The sequence below is a fragment of the Trichomycterus rosablanca genome, chromosome 4, assembly GCF_030014385.1.
Source record: "Trichomycterus rosablanca isolate fTriRos1 chromosome 4, fTriRos1.hap1, whole genome shotgun sequence".
In the NCBI taxonomy this organism is placed as follows: Eukaryota; Metazoa; Chordata; class Actinopteri; order Siluriformes; family Trichomycteridae; genus Trichomycterus; species Trichomycterus rosablanca.
Window position 1 is genome coordinate 55,311,030 of NC_085991.1, and position 26,428 is coordinate 55,337,457.

At 40.7% G+C, this 26,428-nt stretch overlaps 1 protein-coding gene across 2 annotated transcripts in view; it reads right to left on the minus strand.

Moving 5' to 3' along the window:
* Positions 1-565: 565 nt before the first annotated feature.
* Positions 566-26,428, minus strand: part of dis3l2 (DIS3 like 3'-5' exoribonuclease 2) — a 36,243-nt gene continuing 10,380 nt past the window's right edge. For both annotated transcript variants that reach the window (XM_062994575.1, XM_062994574.1), the window contains exons 8-21: positions 20,985-21,214; positions 11,251-11,424; positions 9,579-9,658; positions 9,207-9,319; positions 9,010-9,117; positions 8,669-8,902; positions 6,925-7,004; positions 6,612-6,795; positions 6,285-6,371; positions 6,005-6,152; positions 3,531-3,661; positions 3,324-3,428; positions 2,317-2,421; positions 566-1,405 (exon numbers count right to left, since the gene is read on the minus strand). In XM_062994575.1, the coding sequence (XP_062850645.1) occupies positions 1,304-1,405; positions 2,317-2,421; positions 3,324-3,428; positions 3,531-3,661; positions 6,005-6,152; positions 6,285-6,371; positions 6,612-6,795; positions 6,925-7,004; positions 8,669-8,902; positions 9,010-9,117; positions 9,207-9,319; positions 9,579-9,658; positions 11,251-11,424; positions 20,985-21,214 (1,881 nt within the window). In that variant the 3' untranslated portion in view covers positions 566-1,303. The remainder of the gene's footprint in view (positions 1,406-2,316; positions 2,422-3,323; positions 3,429-3,530; positions 3,662-6,004; positions 6,153-6,284; positions 6,372-6,611; positions 6,796-6,924; positions 7,005-8,668; positions 8,903-9,009; positions 9,118-9,206; positions 9,320-9,578; positions 9,659-11,250; positions 11,425-20,984; positions 21,215-26,428) is intronic.

The following is a 26,428-nucleotide window of genomic DNA, read 5'->3' on the forward strand; positions in this document are numbered from 1 at the left end:
ACCTTAGCACTATATTCGAGCAGTACTCACCACAGCCTCAGCACTTGAAGTTCAGCAGTGATCTGACCAGGTAGGCCGGACTGTCTTGGATCTTTAGTGGTAGAAATTGGATCTTTAGTGGACTGGACTGGTTCCAGAACGGAGGAAGAGGGAGGTTTAAACAGTGCTGGATGAAAAGCAACTGCAGAAATGATCATAATTATAACGTCCTTGTTTCTAACACTCATGTCTGATGTATCGGATTATGTTTAGTATAAGGGTAGAAAGATCAGATCGATTATTTATGTGGAAATTGTAGATCAACGCTGTCATCTTTTGATTGAATGGGCACAAATTCCCACAGGCAAATCTGAAAGTCTTGTGAGAAGCTTCTCACAAGAGTGGCTGTTGTTCTAACTGAAAAGATCACCCAGAAGTCCGACAAGCTCATAGTGTCCACATACTTTTGGCCATATTGTGCATGTATACAGTGTAATGATGGGCCTCCTTGTCCCAACAAACCACAAATCTGACATTTAGCAGCTTTACATCAGAAATAAGTGCAGAAATAAAATCAGCAGTCTCGTTTTGGTATGCATGTAAATATTTTAATGTTCCTCTGTGACAGTTCAGTTCAGTTCATCGTCCTCTTAAAAACACCAAAAACTGAGTTAAAATAAAAATAAAATAACAATGCACAGTGAGAGTCAGCTAGCAATAAATACAGAGACATAATCCTACACACCATGTGGTGTTAACAGAGGAACTGAAAACACCTCCCACTGGGAGAACTGGATCATCTCATACACACACAGCGGCTTAACCTGCATCAGGACCCCGACCATCACCGAGCAGAGGATCTAACACTAATAACCTACACGCTGGATTCTACTAAAGACTGAAAAGTTTGTGCACCCCTGGTTAAATTATGTGGAACAACAAACCGCACCTTTCTGGCGCCCTCTGCTTGCCTCCTCTGGAACACCTGTACTCGTGTGTAATAATGCGTTTAATGTGTTTAATGTGTTTAATGTGTTTAATGTGTTAATAACCTTCAATATTTTAAAAATAAGAAATAAAAGACACACGGGGACTTCAGAGAAACATTCTCAGCTCACACAGAACTGAGCGCTTCTAAAACAAACACTTCACGCTTTTAAAATGTGTTAAATTAAAAATATACAGCAGCAGATCTGCTCACTAATCTCAAGTCATATACATTAAAACCAGTCGTGTGTGTGTGTGTGTGTGTATGTATGTGTATGAGAGTGTGTGTGTGTGTGTGTGTATGTATGTGTGTGTATTAGTGTGTGTGAGTGTGTGTTCATGCTGGGGTTGATCCAGGTCTCTTCAGTACTGCAGTGTATTTGAGTGAAGCTTCAGCCACCGTCAGCTGCACATCAACCACAGAAAACAGAGACAGCTCCTGCACACACACACACACACACACACACACACACACACACACACACACACACAGCAATAATAACATTATTAAATATACTAATAACAGTAACATTATTAAATGTAATGTAAATGGGTTGCGGTGGGTACGATTGGGTGAAGGGTAGGACAGGGTCGCCAGTCCAACAGGGCAAACACACACACACACACACACACACACACACACACACACACACACACACACACACACAATTAGTCTTCCACTGCTGGGGATCCCTCCACGCCCCCTCCGACACATGCACAGTCCCGTCCACCCCTTCTTTTCCACCTGTGCCTCGGTGGATTCGCACATCAGGCTCCTCCACTTCCTAACATAGCGTTTGATGACGCCACGCCCACTGTTTAGTCCCGTCTTCTCCCACCCAGCAGACCCGATGGTCAATTTTGTCTGCTGCAGGCACTAGGGGGCGCCCGGCCGCGGTGTAATATCCCGCTGCGCCACCTGGGAGCCTACCTATGGGGGACTTTAGTATCTCCAATTAACCTGACTGCATGTCTTTGGACTGTAGGAGGAAACCGGAGCACCCGGAGGAAACCCACACAGACACGGGGAGAACATGCAAAACTTCTCACAGAAAGGACCAGGACCTTCTTCAACCAAAAAGGAAAATGCATATATATATATATATGAAATCTACTGGCTCACATACTCACTCCTAGAGGAAATTTAGAACCAGCCAATCCACCTACTGAACCATTCTCGGAGGTGCAAGAATTCAGAGAACTAAATGATTATATAGAGAACATGTTAAACTCTGACTGGAGGTAAGAATTCCCCCAGGTTTCTGTGGACTGGTGTTTATTTGTCCTGAAGGAATGGGATGTGAGATGGGATGTGAGATGGAGTGGATTTTGATGTGATGTCTGTCGTACCTGTGTGACCGCTTCCCCCTCCACTTCGTTAGGAGCCCAAACCAGGATCATCTCGGGTCGTTTACCCACCTTACGGAAATTATAGGACTGCAGGCCCTCGATAGCCTGAAACACACACACGTACGTACACACACACACACACACACACACACACACGAGTGCAATATAAATAAATGATTTTTAGTTTTAAATAAATATCTGAGTAAATATTTATTATTTTTATTTTTTAATTAATAATTTAATTTTAAAATAAATATAGACCAATAAATATATATTTTTATTTTTTTATTTATTATTATTTTTTTAATAATTATTTTTATTTTTCAATTAATTTGTTCTATTTTTAAATTCATTATTTTATGTTAAAATTATTATTTGTAAATATATAGTTTTATCTTAAAATATTTTTTTTATTTTTCAAATTACTTTTTTATTTTTAAATTAATATTTTTTTCAAGAATTCGTTTTATTTTGAAATTAATTATTTTTATTTAAAAATTAATTATTTTTTTATTATTTATTTTTGATTTTTTGAAATTAATTATTTTGATTTTTAAAAATAATTAGTTTCATTTTAAAATAATTTTTATTGTTAAAATAATAATTTTTATTAAATTATTTTCATTTTTTAATGAGCATGTGAGTGAATATTTATAGACTTTATGAGTGATATTGTGGTTAATCTTAATATTGTGGTTTGGTCCGGTTCAGATGGACTCGGGTTCGCTTCCCCAGAGCATACGGTGGATTTTGGTGCTCGGGTAGCGCAGTGTTTAATTCTGCTATGGAATCTCGGCGGTACTATCGGCCGGCCGGGCGTCTACACAGACATGACTGACTGTGTCCCTGCACCCGGGAGAAGTGAAGCCACCACGACCATAGTCATCATGTTTTATTAATGTATACGTTTATAATGGATTTGGTTTCACTTTACTGGTTAAATGTATTAGTGTGTGTGTGTGTGTGTGTGTGTGTGTGTGTGTGTGTGTGTGTGTGTGGTTACTGACGTTACAGTAGATCCTCTTCTGAACTCCATACTGCAGCACCAGCACATCAAAACATTTATCCAGCATCCCCATCACCATCGCCTCCGACTCCAGAGGACCACACTCCTACACACACACACACATAAATAAATACGTTTACACACATAAACAAATACACACACACACACACATAAACGTGATTTGGGACGCAGCCCGTGGTGCCCCTACCCTGACGAAGACGCTGAAGAAGAGCTCGGTGCTCATCTCCTGAACCCTCTTCGACGCCGTCTTCTTATCGTTACAGAGCGACGCCTGCTTCTCCACTTCCTCCTGGGTCAGACCCAGACGAGGTCCACATCCTGTCCACACACACACACACACACACACACACACACACAGGTAGATGATTATATTGCACAGATTAGCCCAGCGTTAAACACACTATGTGGTCGAAAGTATGTGGACACCTGACCACAAGCTTGTTAGACATTCCATTCACATTATACAGGTTGGTGTCGTTCTGCCTCTTTTCCAAAAGTTTGAGTTGTTCTTTAAAAGTTTTTAGTTTAACCTCCTGGGGTTGAATTTAAAACAATATGTGGTGAATAGGGTGTGTGGTTTGGGACACAGCCACAAGAAACCGATGATAATGTTCATACAGTAACAGAGCAAGTGGTTTGGGACGTGGGGAAGTTTTGGAGCGTTGCAAACTTCTCCCACTGGTGGAATATATATATATTTCTGACTGTCGTTTTTTACACATATAAGTGTGCACACACACGCCACTTTTTGGTGTGTTTTTTGGGGAATTGCGTGGACAGACAAAAAGGACGGAGCGTTTCGTTGGGAGCAGCAACGGACCCACAACATGCGAACGGGCTAAAGGTGGTGAGCTACCTGGGTTAAGGAAGGACCGCCGAGTCCCGGATCAGTTTAATAAACGTTTGCCCTCCCTATCTTACCGGATTTAGCTCTACACTGTCTGCAGACTTGATGTGGCCACCGAGCCTTTATTAACTTTTGAGCTCGGGATCGAGCATGACAAGTAGCTGGGTCTTTGTTTATTTGTATTTATAATGTATTTGTTAAAAGTGTCGGGTAATCGGGGTTATGAAATAATTTAGCTAAATAAACGCATTATATGATTGTTAAAACTGTGTGTGTGGTGAGCTGGGGGAGAGAGAATTTCACGCCGCCGCATCCTAAAAGGTGTTTGTACGTCCAGCTTTTTTCCTTTACTTTGAACTACACATATTAAGGGTTAGAATTTAAAGGGTGAACGTTACAGTAGAGTGAATGAGGTGGTCTGGGACACGTGCACTGTAGACTGACGGTGTTTAAGTACTGAAACAATTTTAATGTAAATTCATGTTTCAATGTTTTATTAATTTTGTATGCTTTGTTGTTATGTTCGTCTCTGTGTTTTCTTTCTTGTGCTTTTTGTGCTGCAGAACGGGAACTAAATATGGGCCAATAAATATAGATTTTTATTTTTTTATTTATTTTTTTTATTTTTTTTAATAATTATTTTTATTTTTAAATTAATTTGTTCTATTTTTAAATTCATTATTTTCTGTTAAAATTATTTTTTTTTAATATATAGTTTTATTTTAAAATTATTTTTTTTATTTTTAAATCACATTTTATTTTTAAATTAATAATTTTTTAAAGAATTAGTTTTATTTTTAAATTAATTATTTTTATTTTAAATTAATTAAAAAAAAATTTATTTCAAATGAATTTTTTTAATTAATTATTTTTATTTTTAAAATAATTAGTTTCATTTTAAAATTATTTTTATTGTTAAAATAATTATTTTTACTTTAGCAGCATTTTTACTGAAACAATTTTAATGTAACTTGCCCCCCCCCCATTTGTCTGCTTATTTGTTGTGTGTTTTTACTGTATTTCATGTTTCAATGTTTTATTAATTTTGTATGCTCTGTTGTTATGTTCGTCTCTGTGTTTTCTTTCTTGTGCTTTTTGTGCTGCAGAACAGGAACTAAATATAGAATAAATATAGATTTTTATTTTTTTATTTATTATTTTTATTTATTTTTTTATAATTATTTTTATTTTTAAATTAATTTGTTCTATTTTTAAATTCATTATTTTCTGTTAAAATAATTTTTTTTTAATATATAGTTTTATTTTAAAATAATTTTTTTCTTTTTAAATCACATTTTATTTTTAAATTAATAATTTTTCAAAGAATTACTTTTATTTTAAAATTAATTATTTTTATTTTAAAATTAATTGTTTTATAAAAAAAAATTTTATTTCAAAAGAATTTTTTTAATTGATTATTTTTATTTTTAAAATAATTAGTTTCATTTTAAAATTATTTTTATTGTTAAAATAATTACTTTTACTTTAGCAGCATTTTTACTTAAACAATTTTAATGTAACTTGCCCCCCCCCCCATTTGTCTGCTTATTTGTTGTGTGTTTTTACTGTATTTCATGTTTCAATGTTTTATTAATTTTGTATGCTTTGTTGTTATGTTCGTCTCTGTGTTTTCTTTCTTGTGCTTTTTGTGCTGCAGAACAGGAACCTGCTGTAAACCAGTTTTTAACTGAGTCAGGCCAGTTTAAATGTGGCATATTCTGATGTTGCTTTAAATTTTCCCGTATAAATAAATAAAGTTAACTATATAATGAACAGTGTGTGTGTGTGTGTGTGTGTGTGTGTGTGTGACGTACTGAGTGAGGCCGCCAGCAGCCGGTGGACGATGACGTCAGCGTAGCGTCGGATCGGAGAGGTGAAGTGAGTGTAGAGCGGAACGTTCAGAGCGTAGTGATGGAACAACTTCTCCTCCTTCAGAACCCCTGCACAGAAGTACACTGCCATCTACACACACACACACACACACAATAACATCACAGTGGACTGAGGTCGTTTAAGTGCACTGTATAGTAAAGATTTAGTGGTTTGGGACGTATCCGCAGCAGAGCATTACCTGAGTGTGTATGAAGGACCTACCTGCATGGGTCGAGCACACAGGTGAGTTAGGACGGCCTTCCTGGCAGTGCTGTACTCATCGTCTCCCACCGCGTCCTCCAGACTCCTCTATCAGGTAATATTCACAACACACACAGTAACGTCAGCAACACCAAACAACAGAGTGTGTGTGTGTCCATGAGTGTGTTTATGTGTGTATTTGTAGATGCGTGTACAGTGTACCCCGGCTGAGCTCATGTTGATGTGTGAGAGTGTGTGTGAGTGTGTGTGTGTGTGTGTGTATATGTGTGTGTGTGTGTGTGTGTGTGTGTGTGTGTGTGTGTGTGTGTGTGTGTGTGTGCAGCGTACATGCAGCGCCCCGGCTGAGCTCATGTCGATGTTCAGGCCCATGTGATCACACAGCTCCTGTAACGCGTCCATCAGGCGACTCTGAGGCCGGGCGTGGCGGCGCAGCAGCGCTAGCTCATGGTTGGAGCGGTAGATGTGATGAGCTACCGCCATGTTAGCTAACAGCATGAACTCCTCCACCAACCTGCCGCACATAACACACACAGTCTGGTGTTAGCGTGGTGGTGGTGGTGGAGGAACACACAGAGCACAGTGTGACTCTCTCGGTGAGAAGCTAGCCTGTGGCTTAATAACGGGATGAACTGGGACTCACTTGTTGCTGTCTCTGTACTGGTAGATGTAGCAGCCCTGAGGCATCCCCGAATCTGAGTCCAGAGTGAAGGACAACTTCATCTGTAACATCAACACGCAGCACAGATCAGAAGTATGTGGACACCTGACCATGAGCCAAACCACACACTGGGTCACAAAGTGAACGAACCTGCACCACCATCTCACAAAAATACCACCCGTCTGTGGTTATACATCCACCACCGTATTTCACAGCTGTTTAGGTAAATGAGGCTGTAGAGGGAAGATCAGCGAGCTGTGCTTCAGCTAATCACGCACAATAAATAATTTATTTTTATTTACTTGTTTATTGGAGTTATTTATTTTATTTTGATTGTATTCATGTAGTTTTGTTTCTTATTTTCTATTAGCTATTTTATTAATTAATTTATTTATTGGTTTATTTATTTATTTAAATATTTGGTTTATTTAAGTATTATCTTTTGTTATTTTATTAATTTATTTTTATTTATCTGTTTAGATGTATTCATTTATTTCTTTTAATTTATGGTGTTATTTAATTGATATTGATCTATTTTTTATTTTTATTCTTCTTTATATTTATTTATTATATTTGATTATTTGCTTTTTTATTAATTTATTTATTTAATTGTTGGTTTTATTTATTTAATTTCCATTTTAATCATTAATTTATTGTTTATGTTGTTTTATAGCTTTATTTTATCTATTTATTTATTCTTATTTTTTAAATTAATTAATTAATTTATTAGTTTATTTATTAAATATTTTGATTTATCTTTTGTTATTTTTTATAGATATTTATTTATTTTATCTATTCATTTATTAATGTTTATTTTCTTTAATTTATATTTTTATTTCATATATTTAATCTGTTTTGTATTTTATTTATTTATTTGATTATTTGATATTTTATTAATTCATTCATTTAATTATTGGTTTTATTTATTTTATTTCCATTTAATTAATTTTTTTGTTATTTTATAGTTTTATTTTATCTACATAATTATTCATATTTTGAAAATAATTTATTTATTCATTTATTGGTTTATTTATTTCTTTAAATATTTTGGTTTATGTAATTATAATCTTTTATTATTTTATTAATATATTTTTATCTATTTATTTATTTTAATGTATTCGTTTAATAATTTTTATTTTTTTTAATTTATGTTTTTATTTTATTGATGTAATTATTCTATTTTTTTTTTATTTTATTTCCATTTATTCTTCATTTTATTTATTTATTTATTTGGTTATTTGATATTGTATTAATTTAACCAATTAATTATGGGTTTTATTCATTTCATTTCCCTTTGATTAATTTATTGTTTTTTTGTAATTTTATAGTTTTATTTTATTTATTTATTTATTCTTATTTTTTAAATTAATTAATTTATTTATTTATTGGTTTATTTATTGTTAGTAATTATAAGTAATTATGTAATTATAATTTTTTTGTTATTTTACTACTTTATTTTTTATGTATTTATTTATTTCTATGAATTCACTTGTTTTGTTATTTTATTGATATATTTTATATATTTTTCGTTTTTATGTTATTTTATTTATGTCCATTTAGTCTTCATTTTATTTATTTATTTATTATTTATTAGCTATTTTATTCATTCATTAATTTATTTGATTATTGATTTCTGATCAGGTAGGTAGTGGGGAGCAGGGCGGGTCACCAGGTCTTCACACAGGCACTCTGAGCCGATGGCGTACAGGTGTGCGGGCGGGGTTACCTGGTCGAGACGCAGGGCTCCGCCCCCGAAGCGCTGGGCGCGGAGGTGCTTGGCGATGGCGTGCAGGTGCAGGACGGACTGATGGACGCTGTGCGGCGGGTGTTCGGGGGAGACGGGCGGGATTTCATCAGCGCCGAAGTGTTTGTGAGGGAAATCGATCAGGCTCTGGGCGTGGTCATAACTCAGCTTCACACAGGAGCGGATCACCGTCCGCCCGAACCACTCGCTCAGGATCTGTACACGCACACGCACACACGCACACACACACACACACACACACCAGTGTAAACGCCCGGATCAGATCTGAGCGCTGGAGTGTGAGGGTGTGTGAGACGACCCACCTTCCCCTCAGGTGAGAGGGTCCAGATCACAGAGAAGGTCAAGCGGTCAGTCTGAGGGTTCAAACTACACAGCTCCTCACACAGGAGACGCGGCAGCATCGGGATCACCTACACACACACACAGGTTAGGGTATAGCACACACACACACACACACACACACACACACACACACACAGTAAAAGATGGAGCTGAGTACCTTCTGAACCAGGTAAACACTCGTCGCTCTCCTGCTCGCTACCAAATCCAGAGTGGTGCCCTCCTCCAGGAAATAACTCACATCAGCAATGTGCACGCCCACCTCAAAGTTACCTACACACACACACACACATCAAAGAATTCACACACACACACACCAAGAGTTTGTACACACATTAAAAGAGTTTATACTCCAGGAGGGCGTGTCTAACAGGTATCTGTACAACGCCTCAATCAGCCAGCAGAAGGCGCAACTGCAGCATTAATGACAAATCTGTTAATCGTTGCCTGTGTGGACGCTTTGGAAGGCCGACAGCAGAGCGGAGATTTAAAATCATAAATAATAATAAATAAAGAAATAAAGAATAATTACCGTCAGGAAGCTCTTTACAGGACAGAGCATCGTCCAGATCTCTAGCAGTGGCCGGATCAATGGTGAATATACACTCCGCCCTACAATACAACCATCACAAAGGTGAATGATTCCCCTCATCACAGAACACAATATTATCAGCACCACTGTGTGGCCAGAAGTATGTGGACACCTCTCCAGATGAAAGAGTTCGGGTGTTTCAGCCACACTCATTTAAAATGTAGTTTATACTTCCAACGTTGTGGAAACAGTTTGAGGAAGGCCCTTTCCTGCTCTAGTTTGTACAAAACCAGGTTAAGGACAGACACATAAAGAGCTCAACACTACTGAACCCCCTAGGAAGAAACTGTTTTGTCCAGCATCCCTGCCTGACCCTCACAGATGCTCTTACTGTACCTCATGGGCACAAATTCCGACAGACACACTTTACAATGTTATAGAAATCCTTAACCAGAATAGAGTAGGCTGTGACATCGACAAATCGGAGGCCGACACTATACTTATAGCAATGATTTTGGAATGGGGTGTCCAACTAACTCATGGTTGTGTGTCCACATAGTTTTGGTCATATGGTGCAGCGTTTTTCAAACTTTTTTCGTCAAGCGACCCGTGGTAACACAAACGACATATATATATACAGTATATTTTTTGAATTATCTATTTTTTCCCCCAATTTTTATCCCCATTCTAATGGTGTCCAGTTCCCCTGATTGCTCCTCTATACTGATTCGACCCTTTTTGCCGCTGACTGAGGACGCCACTCGACTGACTTGCGCCCCCTCCGGCACGCAGTCAGTACGGCCTGCATTTTTCACCCGCACGAGCCGAGTTCATACACCGAGAGACGCCGCGCACGGAGGGTCACCCCCCCTCCCCCCCAACGTTATTCCTCAGCCCTGTGCAGGCGCCGTCAGTCAACCAGCAGGGGCCGCAGTCGTACCGGTTATGAGGACCTACGCTCCGACTCCCCCCCCAACCCTGAACGACAGCCGAACGTCGTTCATACTGCCGCCCGACCCGGTCGGAAAGGTAGAGCCGAGTTTCGATACGATGCATCTAGAAACCCGACTCTGGTGCGCTAGCGTACTTTACCGCTGCGCCACCTGAGCGGCCAACACATCAATATTAAACACAAAACGAAATATATATATACTTTATTAATACTAATACAGGACATAACGTAAAGCCTCCACAACACAATATAGTACAAGTTTATTTAGTTTTTATTTACAATTTAAAATTACTTTATTTCTTTTCTTTTACCCCTGCGGTCCATTTTTTATTGGTTCGCGACCAAACCCTGATATAGCGTACCTACTACTATATACAATAACAAATGTAATAACATGAATAATTAGCAACTACGTCAATCAAACACCCTGCATGGATGACAGTAAGCGACACCACTCCTAATGATCCAGTTCAGGTGTTGAAGCCCCACCCATTACTAACAGGTGTATAGATTTAATTCTTCCTGGAACATAGATTACGAGCCAGAGCTGCTCAATAGAACTACACAAATAGGCACAAGTTCCCACAGACACACTCCCGATTGTGTGGAGGCTGTTAAAGCTTCAAACAAATGCACATTGTTTAAGAATGAGGCGATTAGGCGACACACCCACATTAAGGAGCCCGGGTGTACAGGTGTACAGGGCGTAGGTGACGGTACCTGAGGTCGCGCCTCTTCTTGATCTCCTCGGGTGGGACGGTCCAGGGTCGACTCTGAGGGAGACACTCCAGCACCTCCGGTGTGAACTCCGAATAATCCACGTCGTACTCCATCAGCATGGCCTCCGTCTCGGGTTCGATGACTCCGGCCTGTCCTAACGACCGTACCAACCGCCTGCACAGACGGAGACAGAGAGAGAGTGAGATTCTAAAGAGAAGTCATGTCTCTATGAGCTCCCAGATTTCTATGTTTTTTTTGTTTTGAAATGAGAGAAAATCTGAACCAATCTTAGAAATCCACTTGGATAAAGTGATTTTAAGTAGAAAGTTTAACAATCGGGACAAAAATCGACAAAAATCTGTGAGATATTGGAAGATATCAAGTCGACTACAAGAGACTTCACATCCAGACAGAGCAGAGCAGCAGAGTAGGAGAGAAAACACTATAGAAGAAATAACTGCAATCAGAGGAACGTTCATGTCTTTCGGGATCATCACAAACATCTGCAGCACTGTGAGTGATACATTTTTAAAAAGATTGGAGCACAAGTAAGAAAGAAAAATCCATTATTTAAGTCATTAAAACTGCAGGATAAGCTAAAGGCTAAAGCTAAAGTGACAGTTGGCAGCTGACATTTGAAATTTGAAATTTCTCAACATTCCGAACCACCAAATATACACATGAGCTCCTCAGAATGAGCCAATCAGAACTGTCACCTATCCCCCCCTGCTCTGTGGAGTGTGTAGCTCCACTCTGCAGTCCAGTCCAGTACTGCCCAGTCATTTACCCTCCCGAACTGAAGAGTGAAACTGCCAAAAAACAGTTTAAGCAAAAGCTCCTGAAGGAAAAGCCAGAAACTCTGTTTGCAGATCTTTGTAAAACTGGTGAAGCTCATCTTCTATTCAGACTACCCAAGCTCATGGCATAAAGCTCTAATCTCCTGCTACTCATCTGTGAAAAAAGAGGGGATCTGTAACGGATGGAAAGTGAAAATAAAAGACCCTAATGACACTGAGACAGTTATGACCACAGTCAACATATACAAAAATGGAACTGTCATGATACAGGGAAACTTGAGTGAATTTCAGGGCTCATTTAGTAATCTTAGAGAAATTGCAGAGCAAGAAAAGTTAAATGAAAACACTCTGCAGAAAGAAGACTGTGCCCCCCTATACAGTACCACAACAGAGCCCACAGAGCCTCCTGCTCAGGAGCAGAAGAACCAACATGCTTCACTCTACACCTCCATTAACTTGATGAAGGAGCACTTCACACTACTGGAGGTAGAGTTAGTACAGCTTCGAGAGATGGTCCTAAAGCAGCAGCCATTTGAACAACCAAAGAAAGACAAGGAGAACTATCTAAAAGAGCTGGCGGCACTGAGAGAGCAGGTGAGAGAACTACAAAGGGACAGAGAGAAAGACAGAGACAACCACAAGAAGGAGATGTCTACACTAAGAGAGGAGTTGAGACAGAGAGAGACAACACAGTACAGAGTCTGAGAGAAAAGCTACTCTCCTTTAGTCAGCACCAGACTCCTCTGACAGAGAACTGCACCCAGCTTCAGCACTCACATCTAACCCCCACCAGCTCTCAAGAGCTTTCTCCAACTCCAACCACCAGCCCACAACAGCCTCCTCCAACCACTAACTCTCAACAACCTCCTGTCAGCCAACAAGAACATCTAGAGCCCAACATCCAGGATACAAAGAGAGAAAGGAGAATTCCAGATGAGTATGACATTGTCTTGTTAATTGACTCAAATGGGAAATTCATCAATGAGAAAAAACTTTTCCCCAGACACAGAGTGGTTAAGCTCTGGTGCCCAACTACTCAAAAAGCACTGGAGCTACTCACAGAGGCAAAACTAGGATCACCAAGCCACATCATAATCCACACTGGGACAAATGACCTCAGGGCTCAACAAGAGAGAGTGGCTTCATCCCTGAGAGCAGTAATAGAGAAGGCCAGCAATACCTTCACTAATTCAAAGATCATCGTCTCCACCCTGCTGCCTCGCAAAGATTTTCATCCCTACACAATTCAGAAGATCAACACCAGTATCTCCAGGGAATGTGCTCTCCGGCCAAACACTCACCTCGCCCATCACCCGACTCTAGATACTACCTGCCTCTATGACCACGTCCATCTATTCAAAGAGGTAGTTCCTGTTTTTGCAAAAACACTAAAAGACATCACACTGGCCCGCAACTTCAGCACCTTCCAACACAACGCTGGACGAAATCCAAACAACCCACCACCACCAAAACGCACCCCAAGACCTACAGAAGGAGCATCTCCACAAGCCCCCCATCTAATGCGGCAGTACCACATTCCTCATTATCTTCCACAGCCAGGCAGGACGAAGAGACACCATGGGAACACTGGTCCTCCACCAACACCAGCACCAACAGTCACCATGGATACTCACAGTGCATCCTTCTCCCAGGACCCAGCATCAATTGCTCAGAAACTCCAGACCCAGCCTGGAACACTGACCTATGCTCAGGTTGTCAGCAGAGGGGCAAATCCTAATGTGTCTGAACTCAGAGACATACAGCAGATGCTCAGTCACATCTGCACACGTCTGGTGGAACATGGTCTGTGATGAGGTAGAGAATCATACAGGCAATGTACATACAGTGTATCACAAAAGTAAGTACACCCCTCACATTTCTGCAAATATTTCATTATATCTTTTCATGGGACAACACTATAGACATGAAACTTGGATATAATTTAGAGTAGTCAGTGTACAGCTTGTATAGCAGTGTAGATTTACTGTCTTCTGAAAATAACTCAACACACAGCCATTAATGTCTAAATAGCTGGCAACATAAGTGAGTACACCCCACAGTGAACATGTCCAAATTGTGCCCAAATGTGTCGTTGTCCCTCCCTGGTGTCATGTGTCAAGGTCCCAGGTGTAAATGGGGAGCAGGGCTGGTAAATTTGGTGTTTTGGGTACAATTCTCTCATACTGGCCACTGGATATTCAACATGGCACCTCATGGCAAAGAACTCTCTGAGGATGTGAGAAATAGAATTGTTGCTCTCCACAAAGATGGCCTAGGCTATAAGAAGATTGCTAACACCCTGAAACTGAGCTACAGCATGGTGGCCAAGGTCATACAGCGGTTTACCAGGACAGGTTCCACTCGGAACAGGCTTCGCCAGGGTCGACCAAAGAAGTTGAGTCCACGTGTTCGGCGTCATATCCAGAGGTCGGCTTTAAAAAATAGACACATGAGTGCTGCCAGCATTGCTGCAGAGGTTGAAGACGTGGGAGGTCAGCCTGTCAGTGCTCAGACCATACGCCGCACACTGCATCAACTCGGTCTGCATGGTCGTCATCCCAGAAGGAAGCTGACGCACAAGAAAGCCCGCAAACAGTTTGCTGAAGACAAGCAGTCCAAGAACATGGATTACTGGAATGCCCTGTGGTCTGACGAGACCAAGATAAACTTGTTTGGCTCAGATGGTGTCCAGCATGTGTGGCGGCGCCCTGGTGAGAAGTACCAAGACAACTGTATCTTGCCTACAGTCAAGCATGGTGGTGGTAGCATCATGGTCTTGGGCTGCATGAGTGTTGCTGGCACTGGGGAGCTGCAGTTCATTGAGGGAAACATGAATTCCAACATGTACTGTGACATTCTGAAACAGAGCATGATCCCCTCCCTTCGAAAACTGGGCCTCATGGCAGTTTTCCAACAGGATAACGACCCCAAACACAACCTCCAAGATGACAACTGTCTTGCTGAGGAAGCTGAAGGTAAAGGTGATGGACTAAACCCATTTTAGCACCTGTGGCGCATCCTCAAGTGGAAGGTGGAGGAGTTCAAGACATCCACCAGCTCCGTGATGTCATCATGGAGGAGTGGAAGAGGATTCCAGTAGCAACCTGTGCAGCTCTGGTGAATTCCATGCCCAGGAGGGTTAAGGCAGTGCTGGATAATAATGGTGGTCACACAAAATATTGACACTTTGGGCACAATTTGGACATGTTCACTGTGGGGTGTACTCACTTATGTTGCCAGCTATTTAGACATTAATGGCTGTGTGTTGAGTTATTTTCAGAATACAGTAAATCTACACTGCTATACAAGTTGTACACTGACTACTCTAAGTTATATCCAAGTTTTATTTCTATAGTGTTGTCCCATGAAAAGATATAATAAAATATTTGCAGAAATGTGAGGGGTGTACTCACTTCTGTGATACACTGTAGATTGACAGATATATTGCCAATGAAGTATGATGAAGGGAAAAAAAAAAAAAGTGCATAACTAATAATTGTATATAACATATATATAATTAATCATTTCAAGATTTCTCTCATTTCCAGATTTAAATGACATACATTTTAGTTCAAACAGAATGGCATCATTTCGCATTTCCCTTTGGAACATTCAAGGTTTAAACTCTTCTCTGTTTAGTTTAAAAAGCAAAAACCCTGAATTTGTTAATCAGATTAGAGATATTGACATTTTAATATTACAAGAGACATGGTGTAAAGGAGAAGAGCCCACTGGTTGCCCCCCACACTACAGAGAATTGGTGGTCCCTTCTACCAAGTTAAAAGGAGTGACTCAGGGTAGGAGCTCAGGGGGGATCCTCATATGGTTTAAATCAGAACTATCACATTTTATTGAAGTAGTAAAAAAAGGAGAAAACTCAACAAACAGACCATTTCAACACCTCAGGACTTATTTATTTGTGCAGTATATATTCCCCCAACAGAATCCCCTTATTTCAAGGAAGAAACCTTCCCAAATTTAGAAAAAGAAACTAGTCATTTTCAAACACAAGGCCATGTAATGATCTGCGGGGACCTAAACGCTAGAACGGGAGACCAACCAGACTTCATCAGCACACAGGGTGATCATTTCATAACAGGAGATGATGTTCATTTTCCCACTTACTCCCCCAGGGAAAACTGTGATAACTCAATAAATGCACATGGAAGAAATCTACTGCAGCTCTGTCGAAGCCTGGGTCTGTCCATTGTGAACGGGCGGACGCGAGGGGACTCCTTCGGTAAGTTCACATGCAGCTCAGCTCTTGGCAACAGTACAGTAGACTACATCATAACAGACTTGGACCTGACCTTCCTGAGAGCCTTCACAGTCAAGCCACTAACTCCCCTCTCTGACCACAGCCAAATTATAGTATACCTGAACAGACCAACTGTAAATACTAATTGGCAAAAACCCAGCAAACTATATACATTTAAACGACCCCCAGGTGGGCTCAGGACAGCACTGAAAAATATCTTCACGCAATTAGTAGTCAGCAAATTCAGACACCTCTCGACTCCTTTCTGTCAGACACCTACCCCCAAAATACAGAAGGAGTTGACGTGGCTGTGGAAAATTTAAACAGTATTTTTGACCATGCCACTCAAATATCAAAGTTGACAATCAGTAAAAGCAAACCCGAGACCACCCAAGAAAACAAATGGTTTGATCAGGACTGCAAAAACAAGAGAAAAGAGCTTAGAAATACAGTGTATCACAAAAGTGAGTACACCCCTCACATTTCTGCAAATATTTCATTATATCTTTTCATGGGACAACACTATAGACATGAAACTTGGATATAACTTAGAGTAGTCAGTGTACAGCTTGTATAGCAGTGTAGATTTACTGTCTTCTGAAAATAACTCAACACACAGCCATTAATGTCTAAATAGCTGGCAACATAAGTGAGTACACCCCACAGTGAACATTTCCAAATTGTGCCCAAATGTGTCGTTGTCCCTCCCTGGTGTCATGTGTCAAGGTCCCAGGTGTAAATGGGGAGCAGGGCTGTTAAATTTGGTGTTTTGGGTACAATTCTCTCATACTGGCCACTGGATATTCAACATGGCACCTCATGGCAAAGAACTCTCTGAGGATGTGAGAAATAGAATTGTTGCTCTCCACAAAGATGGCCTGTGCTATAAGAAGATTGCTAACACCCTGAAACTGAGCTACAGCATGGTGGCCAAGGTCATACAGCGGTTTTCCAGGACAGGTTCCACTCGGAACAGGCTTCGCCAGGGTCGACCAAAGAAGTTGAGTCCACGTGTTCGGCGTCATATCCAGAGGTTGGCTTTAAAAAATAGACACATGAGTGCTGCCAGCATTGCTGCAGAGGTTGAAGACGTGGGAGGTCAGCCTGTCAGTGCTCAGACCATACGCCGCACACTGCATCAACTCGGTCTGCATGGTCGTCATCCCAGAAGGAAGCTGACGCACAAGAAAGCCCGCAAACAGTTTGCTGAAGACAAGCAGTCCAAGAACATGGATTACTGGAATGCCCTGTGGTCTGACGAGACCAAGATAAACTTGTTTGGCTCAGATGGTGTCCAGCATGTGTGGCGGCGCCCTGGTGAGAAGTACCAAGACAACTGTATCTTGCCTACAGTCAAGCATGGTGGTGGTAGCATCATGGTCTTGGGCTGCATGAGTGTTGCTGGCACTGGGGAGCTGCAGTTCATTGAGGGAAACATGAATTCCAACATGTACTGTGACATTCTGAAACAGAGCATGATCCCCTCCCTTCGAAAACTGGGCCTCATGGCAGTTTTCCAACAGGATAACGACCCCAAACACAACCTCCAAGATGACAACTGCCTTGCTGAGGAAGCTGAAGGTAAAGGTGATGGACTAAACCCAATTGAGCACCTGTGGCGCATCCTCAAGTGGAAGGTGGAGGAGTTCAAGGTGTCTAACATCCACCAGCTCCGTGATGTCATCATGGAGGAGTGGAAGAGGATTCCAGTAGCAACCTGTGCAGCTCTGGTGAATTCCATGCCCAGGAGGGTTAAGGCAGTGCTGGATAATAATGGTGGTCACACAAAATATTGACACTTTGGGCACAATTTGGACATGTTCACTGTGGGGTGTACTCACTTATGTTGCCAGCCATTTAGACATTAATGGCTGTGTGTTGAGTTATTTTCAGAAGACAGTAAATCTACACTGCTATACAAGTTGTACACTGACTACTCTAAGTTATATCCAAGTTTCATGTCTATAGTGTTGTCCCATGAAAAGATATAATGAAATATTTGCAGAAATGTGAGGGGTGTACTCACTTTTGTGATACACTGTATATCCAATCAGAAACATAGGGAACCACATAATCAGGACCTGCGCACAAAATACTGTGAGGCACTTAAAGAATATAAACACATACTTAAAATTAAAAAATACAAATATATACAAAGTCAAATAAATGACCTGGAGAAATCCATTAACTCCAATTCATTCTGGAACCACTGGAAATCACTAAAAAGAACACAGAAGGACGATTTAACAATTATTAATGGAGATTCATGGAAAACCCATTTTGAAAAATTATACAGTAATCCATCAATGAATGTGAAACAATTAGAAATATCTGAAAAACTACAAACATTTGAAACAATAATTAAGAATTACCAAAAACCCCCTGGACTTCCCAATTACAGAAGAAGATTTAGAGGACAAACTAAAAAAACTGCAATCCAGGAAAGCCTGTGGCGCAGATGGTATTTTAAATGAAATGTTACAAAACACAAGCTATACATTCAGATTGGCAATTCTAAAACTATTCAATTTTATTTTAAATGTTGGTCACTTCCCAAGAGTCTGGAATGAAGGACTCGTAACTCCTATTTTTAAATCTGGCGACAAATTTGATCCAAATAATTACAGAGGAATCTGTGTGAGCAGTAACCTGGGAAAGGTGTTCTGCACCATCCTGAACACCAGAGTTACGGAACTTCTAACAGATCATCATGTTCTAAACAAAACTCAGATTGGCTTTTTACAAAATCACAGAACATCAGACCACATTTTCACTCTCCACACACTCATTAATAAATATGTAAACCAAAATAAGAGCAAAATCTTTACCTGCTTTGTGGATTTTCATAAAGCTTTTGATTCAATTTGGCATAATGGATTATTTTATAAACTTATTGAGAATGGTGTGGGGGGGGTAAAATGTATGACGTCATAAAATCAATGTATTCACAGAGCAAATGTGCAGTAAAAATCGGAATGCTTAGAACTGATTTCTTTCACCAGTCACAAGGAGTAAGACGAGGCTGTAGCCTGAGCCCCACTCTGTTTCATTTATATATTAATGAATTTGCTGAAAAACTGGATCAATCCAGTAACATACCTGGTCTCACTTTAGGTGACACCAGCATTAAATGTCTCCTCTATGCAGATGACCTCGTCTTACTGTCACCTACAAGAGAGGGACTAAAACTAAGTCTAGAACTGTTAGAGAACTTCTGTGAGACATGGGCTTTGAAAATAAACCACCAAAAAACCAAAATTATGGTCTTCCAAAAAAGGTGTAAAAGTCAGGGGAATTATATTTTTACAATTAATAACACACAAATAGAACATACAAAATCATACACTTATTTGGGCATAACAATAAGCTCCACTGGAAGTTTTGGCTTGGCTGTGAAGGAACTTAAAGAAAAAGCAAGGAGAGCTCTTTTTGCCATGGTAGTGAGGTGTGGGGGCCCCTAACCCAAAATGATTTTTCTAACTGGGACAAGCACCCAATTGAAACTCTGCACACAGAGTTCTGCAGAAATCTTCTCAGTGTGCAGAGGAAGACCCCCAACATGGCCTGCAGGGCAGAATTGGGACAATACCCACTAATATTCTGCATTCAGAAAAGAGCTCTAAACTTCCCATTATAAAGCGCTGACATGCCAAGAGCTGAGCATGGAAAGGAGTTCCCTAACCCAGCTGGTCCTGAGTCTCAGTGACCTAAAACACACTAACATCACACACACCAATCAGCCTCACCACACACTCGCCCAAAACATTAGACCCAACCAAATTATAACCAAACAAAAAGAAAATTACATTAAATACTGGACTGAGACAATTCAACAACAACACAGACTCCAGTGCTACTCAGCCCTGAACCGAGATTACTCTCTGGCTGCTTACCTGACAGAAACGAAAGAGAAAAAACTGAGGAAGGTTTTGACGATGTACAGACTCAGTGAGCACAGCCTGGCCATCGAGACCGGGCGGCGCAGACAGAGCTGGACACCCAGAGAGGCCAGGCTGTGCTCTCACTGTGAGCTGGCAGTGGTGGAGACAGAGCTGCACTTCCTAACAGAGTGCCCCAAGTACAGCTCTATCAGGAGTCTGTACTATGGGAAGATCAGCAGCATCTCCCCTGAGTTCCTACACTGCAGTAACACACACAAACTGCCCTACATACTGGGAGAGAAGAGAGGACTGATCACACAATCTGAGGGACGACCAGTGAGGCCGAGCACAAATTATTATTGATTTTTACTGATATTACATGGTTTTTATTTTTATTTATTTTATTTATTTTTCTTTGACCTTCTTTATTGATCACTAATAATCCTGTAAATAACTTTAATTCTAGAGTTGTATTTTTAATCTGTTTTATTAGTTATTTTTTTATTATTATTGTTTTTATATATGTGTATCTTATTTTCTCATTTCTATTTACTGTTTATTGTTTACCGCTTTGGCAATAGTGTATCTAATTACATTCATGCCAATAAAGCACCACTGAACTGAACTGAGAGAGAGAGAGAGAGAGAGAGAGAGAGAGAGAGAGACAGAGAGAGAGAGAGAGAGAGAGAGAGAGAGAGAGAGAGAGAGAGAGAGAGAGAGAGACAGGTGGTGTTTGATATTAGTAAGGGTCTACAGGGAGGACGAGGAAGCGTACGGATCAGGTTTTCGGGTACGCACCCCTCAGCGAATGTGTTGTCGGAGGGCCAGTGTGTGATCCTGCAGATGAAGATGGTCTGAGCGTAGTCTGTGGGCCGAGACGGGAAGTCTGGAGGACAGTCTGTGAGAGGAACGTTCACCCGAGGAACCCGGTGGTCGGAGGGTGAGAACATGGCGAAGGGTTTATCAGGGATCAGCTTAATAAAGCCTGAGGCTGCCCGGGAGTGCTTCTCTTCTACTATATACACCACCTGTACAGATATATATAACATATATAACAGTAAAACACTTTCTCTTCTACTATATACACCACCTGTACAGATATACAGTGTATCACAAAAGTGAGTACACCCCTCACATTTCTGCAGATATTTAAGTATATCTTTTCATGGGACAACACTGACAAAATGACACTTTCACACAATGAAAAGTAGTCTGTGTGCAGCTTATATAACAGTGTAAATTTATTCTTTCCTCAAAATAACTCAATATACAGCCATTAATGTCTAAACCACCGGCAACAAAAGTGAGTACACCCCTAAGAGACTACACCCCTAAATGTCCAAATTGAGCACTGCTTGTCATTTTCCCTCCAAAATGTCATGTGATTTGTTAGTGTTACTAGGTCTCAGGTGTGCAGAGGGAGCAGGTGTGTTCAATTTAGTAGTACAGCTCTCACACTCTCTCATACTGGTCACTGAAAGTTCCAATATGGCACCTCATGGCAAAGAACTCTCTGAGGATCTTAAAAGACGAATTGTTGCGCTACATGAAGATGGCCAAGGCTACAAGAAGATTGCCAACACCCTGAAACTGAGCTGCAGCACAGTGGCCAAGATCATCCAGCGTTTTAAAAGAGCAGGGTCCACTCAGAACAGACCTCGCGTTGGTCGTCCAAAGAAGCTGAGTGCACGTGCTCAGCGTCACATCCAACTGCTGTCTTTGAAAGATAGGCGCAGGAGTGCTGTCAGCATTGCTGCAGAGATTGAAAAGGTGGGGGGTCAGCCTGTCAGTGCTCAGACCATACGCCGCACACTACATCAAATTGGTCTGCATGGCTGTCACCCCAGAAGGAAGCCTCTTCTGAAGTCTCTACACAAGAAAGCCCGCAAACAGTTTGCTGAAGACATGTCAACAAAGGACATGGATCACTGGAACCATGTCCTATGGTCTGATGAGACCAAGATTAATTTGTTTGGTTCAGATGGTCTCAAGCATGTGTGGCGGCAATCAGGTGAGGAGTACAAAGATAAGTGTGTCATGCCTACAGTCAAGCATGGTGGTGGGAATGCCATGGTCTGGGGCTGCATGAGTGCAGCAGGTGTTGGGGAGTTACATTTCATTGAGGGACACATGAACTCCAATATGTACTGTGAAATACTGAAGCAGAGCATGATCCCCTCCCTCCGGAAACTGGGTCGCAGGGCAGTGTTCCAGCATGATAATGACCCCAAACACACCTCTAAGACGACCACTGCTTTATTGAAGAGGCTGAGGGTAAAGGTGATGGACTGGCCAAGCATGTCTCCAGACCTAAACCCAATAGAACATCTTTGGGGCATCCTCAAGCGGAAGGTGGAGGAGCGCAAAGTCTCGAATATCCGCCAGCTCCGTGATGTCGTCATGGAGGAGTGGAAAAGCATTCCAGTGGCAACCTGTGAAGCTCTGGTAAACTCCATGCCCAGGAGAGTTAAGGCAGTTCTGGGAAATAATGGTGGCCACACAAAATATTGACACTTCAGGAACTTTCACTAAGGGGTGTACTCACTTTTGTTGCCGGTGGTTTAGACATTAATGGCTGTATATTGAGTTACTTTGAGGGAAGAATAAATTTACACTGTTATATAAGCTGCACACAGACTACTTTTCATTGTGTCAAAGTGTCATTTTGTCAGTGTTGTCCCATGAAAAGATATACTTAAATATCTGCAGAAATGTGAGGGGTGTACTCACTTTTGTGATACACTGTATATAACATATATAACAGTAAAACACTTTCTCTTCTACTATATACACCACCTGTACAGGTATATATAACATATATAACAGTAAAACACTTTCTCTTCTACTATATACACCACCTGTACAGGTATATATAACATATATAACAGTAAAACACTTTCTCTTCTACTATATACACCACCTGTACAGATATATATAACATATATAACAGTAAAACACTTTCTCTTCTACTATATACACCACCTGTACAGATATATATAACATATATAACAGTAAAACACTTTCTCTTCTACTATATACACCACCTGTACAGGTATATATAACATATATAACAGTAAAACACTTTCTCTTCTACTATATACACCACCTGTACAGATATATATATATAACATATATAACAGTAAAACACTTTCTCTTCTACTATATACACCACCTGTACAGGTATATATAACATATATAACAGTAAAACACTTTCTCTTCTACTATATACACCACCTGTACAGATATATATAACATATATAACAGTAAAACACTTTCTCTTCTACTATATACACCACCTGTACAGATATATAACATATATATAACAGTAATATATCCACTATATACACCACCTGTACAGATATATATAACATATATAACAGTAACACTTTCTCTTCTACTATATACACCACCTGTACAGATATATATAACATATATAACAGTAAAACACTTTCTCTTCTACTATATACACCACCTGTACAGATATATAACATATATATAACAGTAATATATCTACTATATACACCACCTGTACAGATATATATAACATATATAACAGTAAAACACTTTCTCTTCTACTATATACACCACCTGTACAGGTATATAACATATATAACAGTAAAACACTTTCTCTTCTACTATATACACCACCTGTACAGGTATATAACATATATAACAGTAAAACACTTTCTCTTCTACTATATACACCACCTGTACAGATATATATAACATACAGTGTATCACAAAAGTGAGTACACCCCTCACATTTCTGCAAATATTTCATTATATCTTTTCATGGGACAACACTATAGACATGAAACTTGGATATAACTTAGAGTAGTCAGTGTACAGCTTGTATAGCAGTGTAGATTTACTGTCTTCTGAAAATAACTCAACACACAGCCATTAATGTCTAAATAGCTGCAACATAAGTGAGTACACCCCACAGTGAACATGTCCAAATTGTGCCCAAAGTGTCAATATTTTGTGTGACCACCATTATTATCCAGCACTGCCTTAACCCTCCTGGGCATGGAATTCACCAGAGCTGCACAGGTTGCTACTGGAATCCTCTTCCACTCCTCCATGATGACATCACGGAGCTGGTGGATGTTAGACACCTTGAACTCCTCCACCTTCCACTTGAGGATGCGCCACAGGTGCTCAATTGGGTTTAGTCCATCACCTTTACCTTCAGCTTCCTCAGCAAGGCAGTTGTCATCTTGGAGGTTGTGTTTGGGGTCGTTATCCTGTTGGAAAACTGCCATGAGGCCCAGTTTTCGAAGGGAGGGGATCATGCTCTGTTTCAGAATGTCACAGTACATGTTGGAATTCATGTTTCCCTCAATGAACTGCAGCTTCCCAGTGCCAGCAACACTCATGCAGCCCAAGACCATGATGCTACCACCACCATGCTTGACTGTAGGCAAGATACAGTTGTCTCGGTACTTCTCACCAGGGCGCCGCCACACATGCTGGACACCATCTGAGCCAAACAAGTTCATCTTGGTCTCGTCAGACCACAGGGCATTCCAGTAATCCATGTTCTTGGACTGCTTGTTTTCAGCAAACTGTTTGCTGGCTTTCTTGTGCGTCAGCTTCCTTCTGGGATGACGACCATGCAGACCGAGTTGATGCAGTGTGCGGCGTATGGTCTGAGCACTGACAGGCTGACCTCCCACGTCTTCAACCTCTGCAGCAATGCTGGCAGCACTCATGTGTCTATTTTTTAAAGCCAACCTCTGGATATGACGCCGAACACGTGGACTCGACTTCTTTGGTCGACCCTGGTGAAGCCTGTTCCGAGTGGAACCTGTCCTGGTAAACCGCTGTATGACCTTGGCCACCATGCTGTAGCTCAGTTTCAGGGTGTTAGCAATCTTCTTATAGCCCAGGCCATCTTTGTGGAGAGCAACAATTCTATTTCTCACATCCTCAGAGAGTTCTTTGCCATGAGGTGCCATGTTGAATATCCAGTGGCCAGTATGAGAGAATTGTACCCAAAACACCAAATTTAACAGCCCTGCTCCCCATTTACACCTGGGACCTTGACACATGACACCAGGGAGGGACGACGACACATTTGGGCACAATTTGGACATGTTCACTGTGGGGTGTACTCACTTATGTTGCAGCTATTTAGACATTAATGGCTGTGTGTTGAGTTATTTTCAGAAGACAGTAAATCTACACTGCTATACAAGCTGTACACTGACTACTCTAAGTTATATCCAAGTTTCATGTCTATAGTGTCGTCCCATGAAAAGATATAATGAAATATTTGCAGAAATGTGAGGGGTGTACTCACTTTTGTGATACACTGTATATACACCACCTGTACAGATATATATAACATATATAACAGTAAAACACTTTCTCTTCTACTATATACACCACCTGTACAGATATATAACATATATAACATACAACCCCAATTCCAATGAAGTTGGGACGTTGTGTAAAGCATAAATAAAAACAGAATAGGATGATTTGCAAATCCTTTTCAACACATATTCAATTGAATCCACTACAAACACAAAATATTTAATGTTCAAACGGATAAACTTTATTGTGTTTTTGCAAATATTCACTCATTTTGAATTTGATGCCTGCAACACGTTCCAAAGAAGTTGGGACAGGGGCAACAAAAGACTGGGAGAGTTGAGGAATGCTCAGAAAACAGCTGTTTGGAACATTCCACAGGTGAACAGGTTAATTGGAAACAGGTGAGTGTCATGATTGGGTATAAAGGGAGCGTCCCCGAAAGGCTCAGTCGTTCATTAGCAAGGATGGGGCGAGGTTCAACACTTTGTGAACAACTGCGTGAGCAAATAGTCCAACAGTTTAAGAACAACGTTTCTCAGCGTGCAATTGCAAGGAATTTAGGGATTTCATCATCTACAGCCCATAATATCATCAAAAGATTCAGAGAATCTGGAGAAATCTGTGCAAGTGAGCGGCAAGGCCGAAAACCAACACTGAACGCCCGTGACCTTCGACCCCTCAGGCGGCACTGCATTAAAAACCCACATCATTCAGTAACGGATATTACCACATGGGCTCAGGAACACTTCAGAAAACCATCGTCAGTGAACACAGTTCGTCGCTCCATCTACAAGTGCAAGTTAAAACTCTACCATGCAAAGCAAAAGCCATATATCAACAACACCCAGAAACACCGCCGGCTTCTCTGGGCACGGGGGGGGGGGGGGGGGGGGGGGGGGGTGTTAGTGCCCATGGCAGGG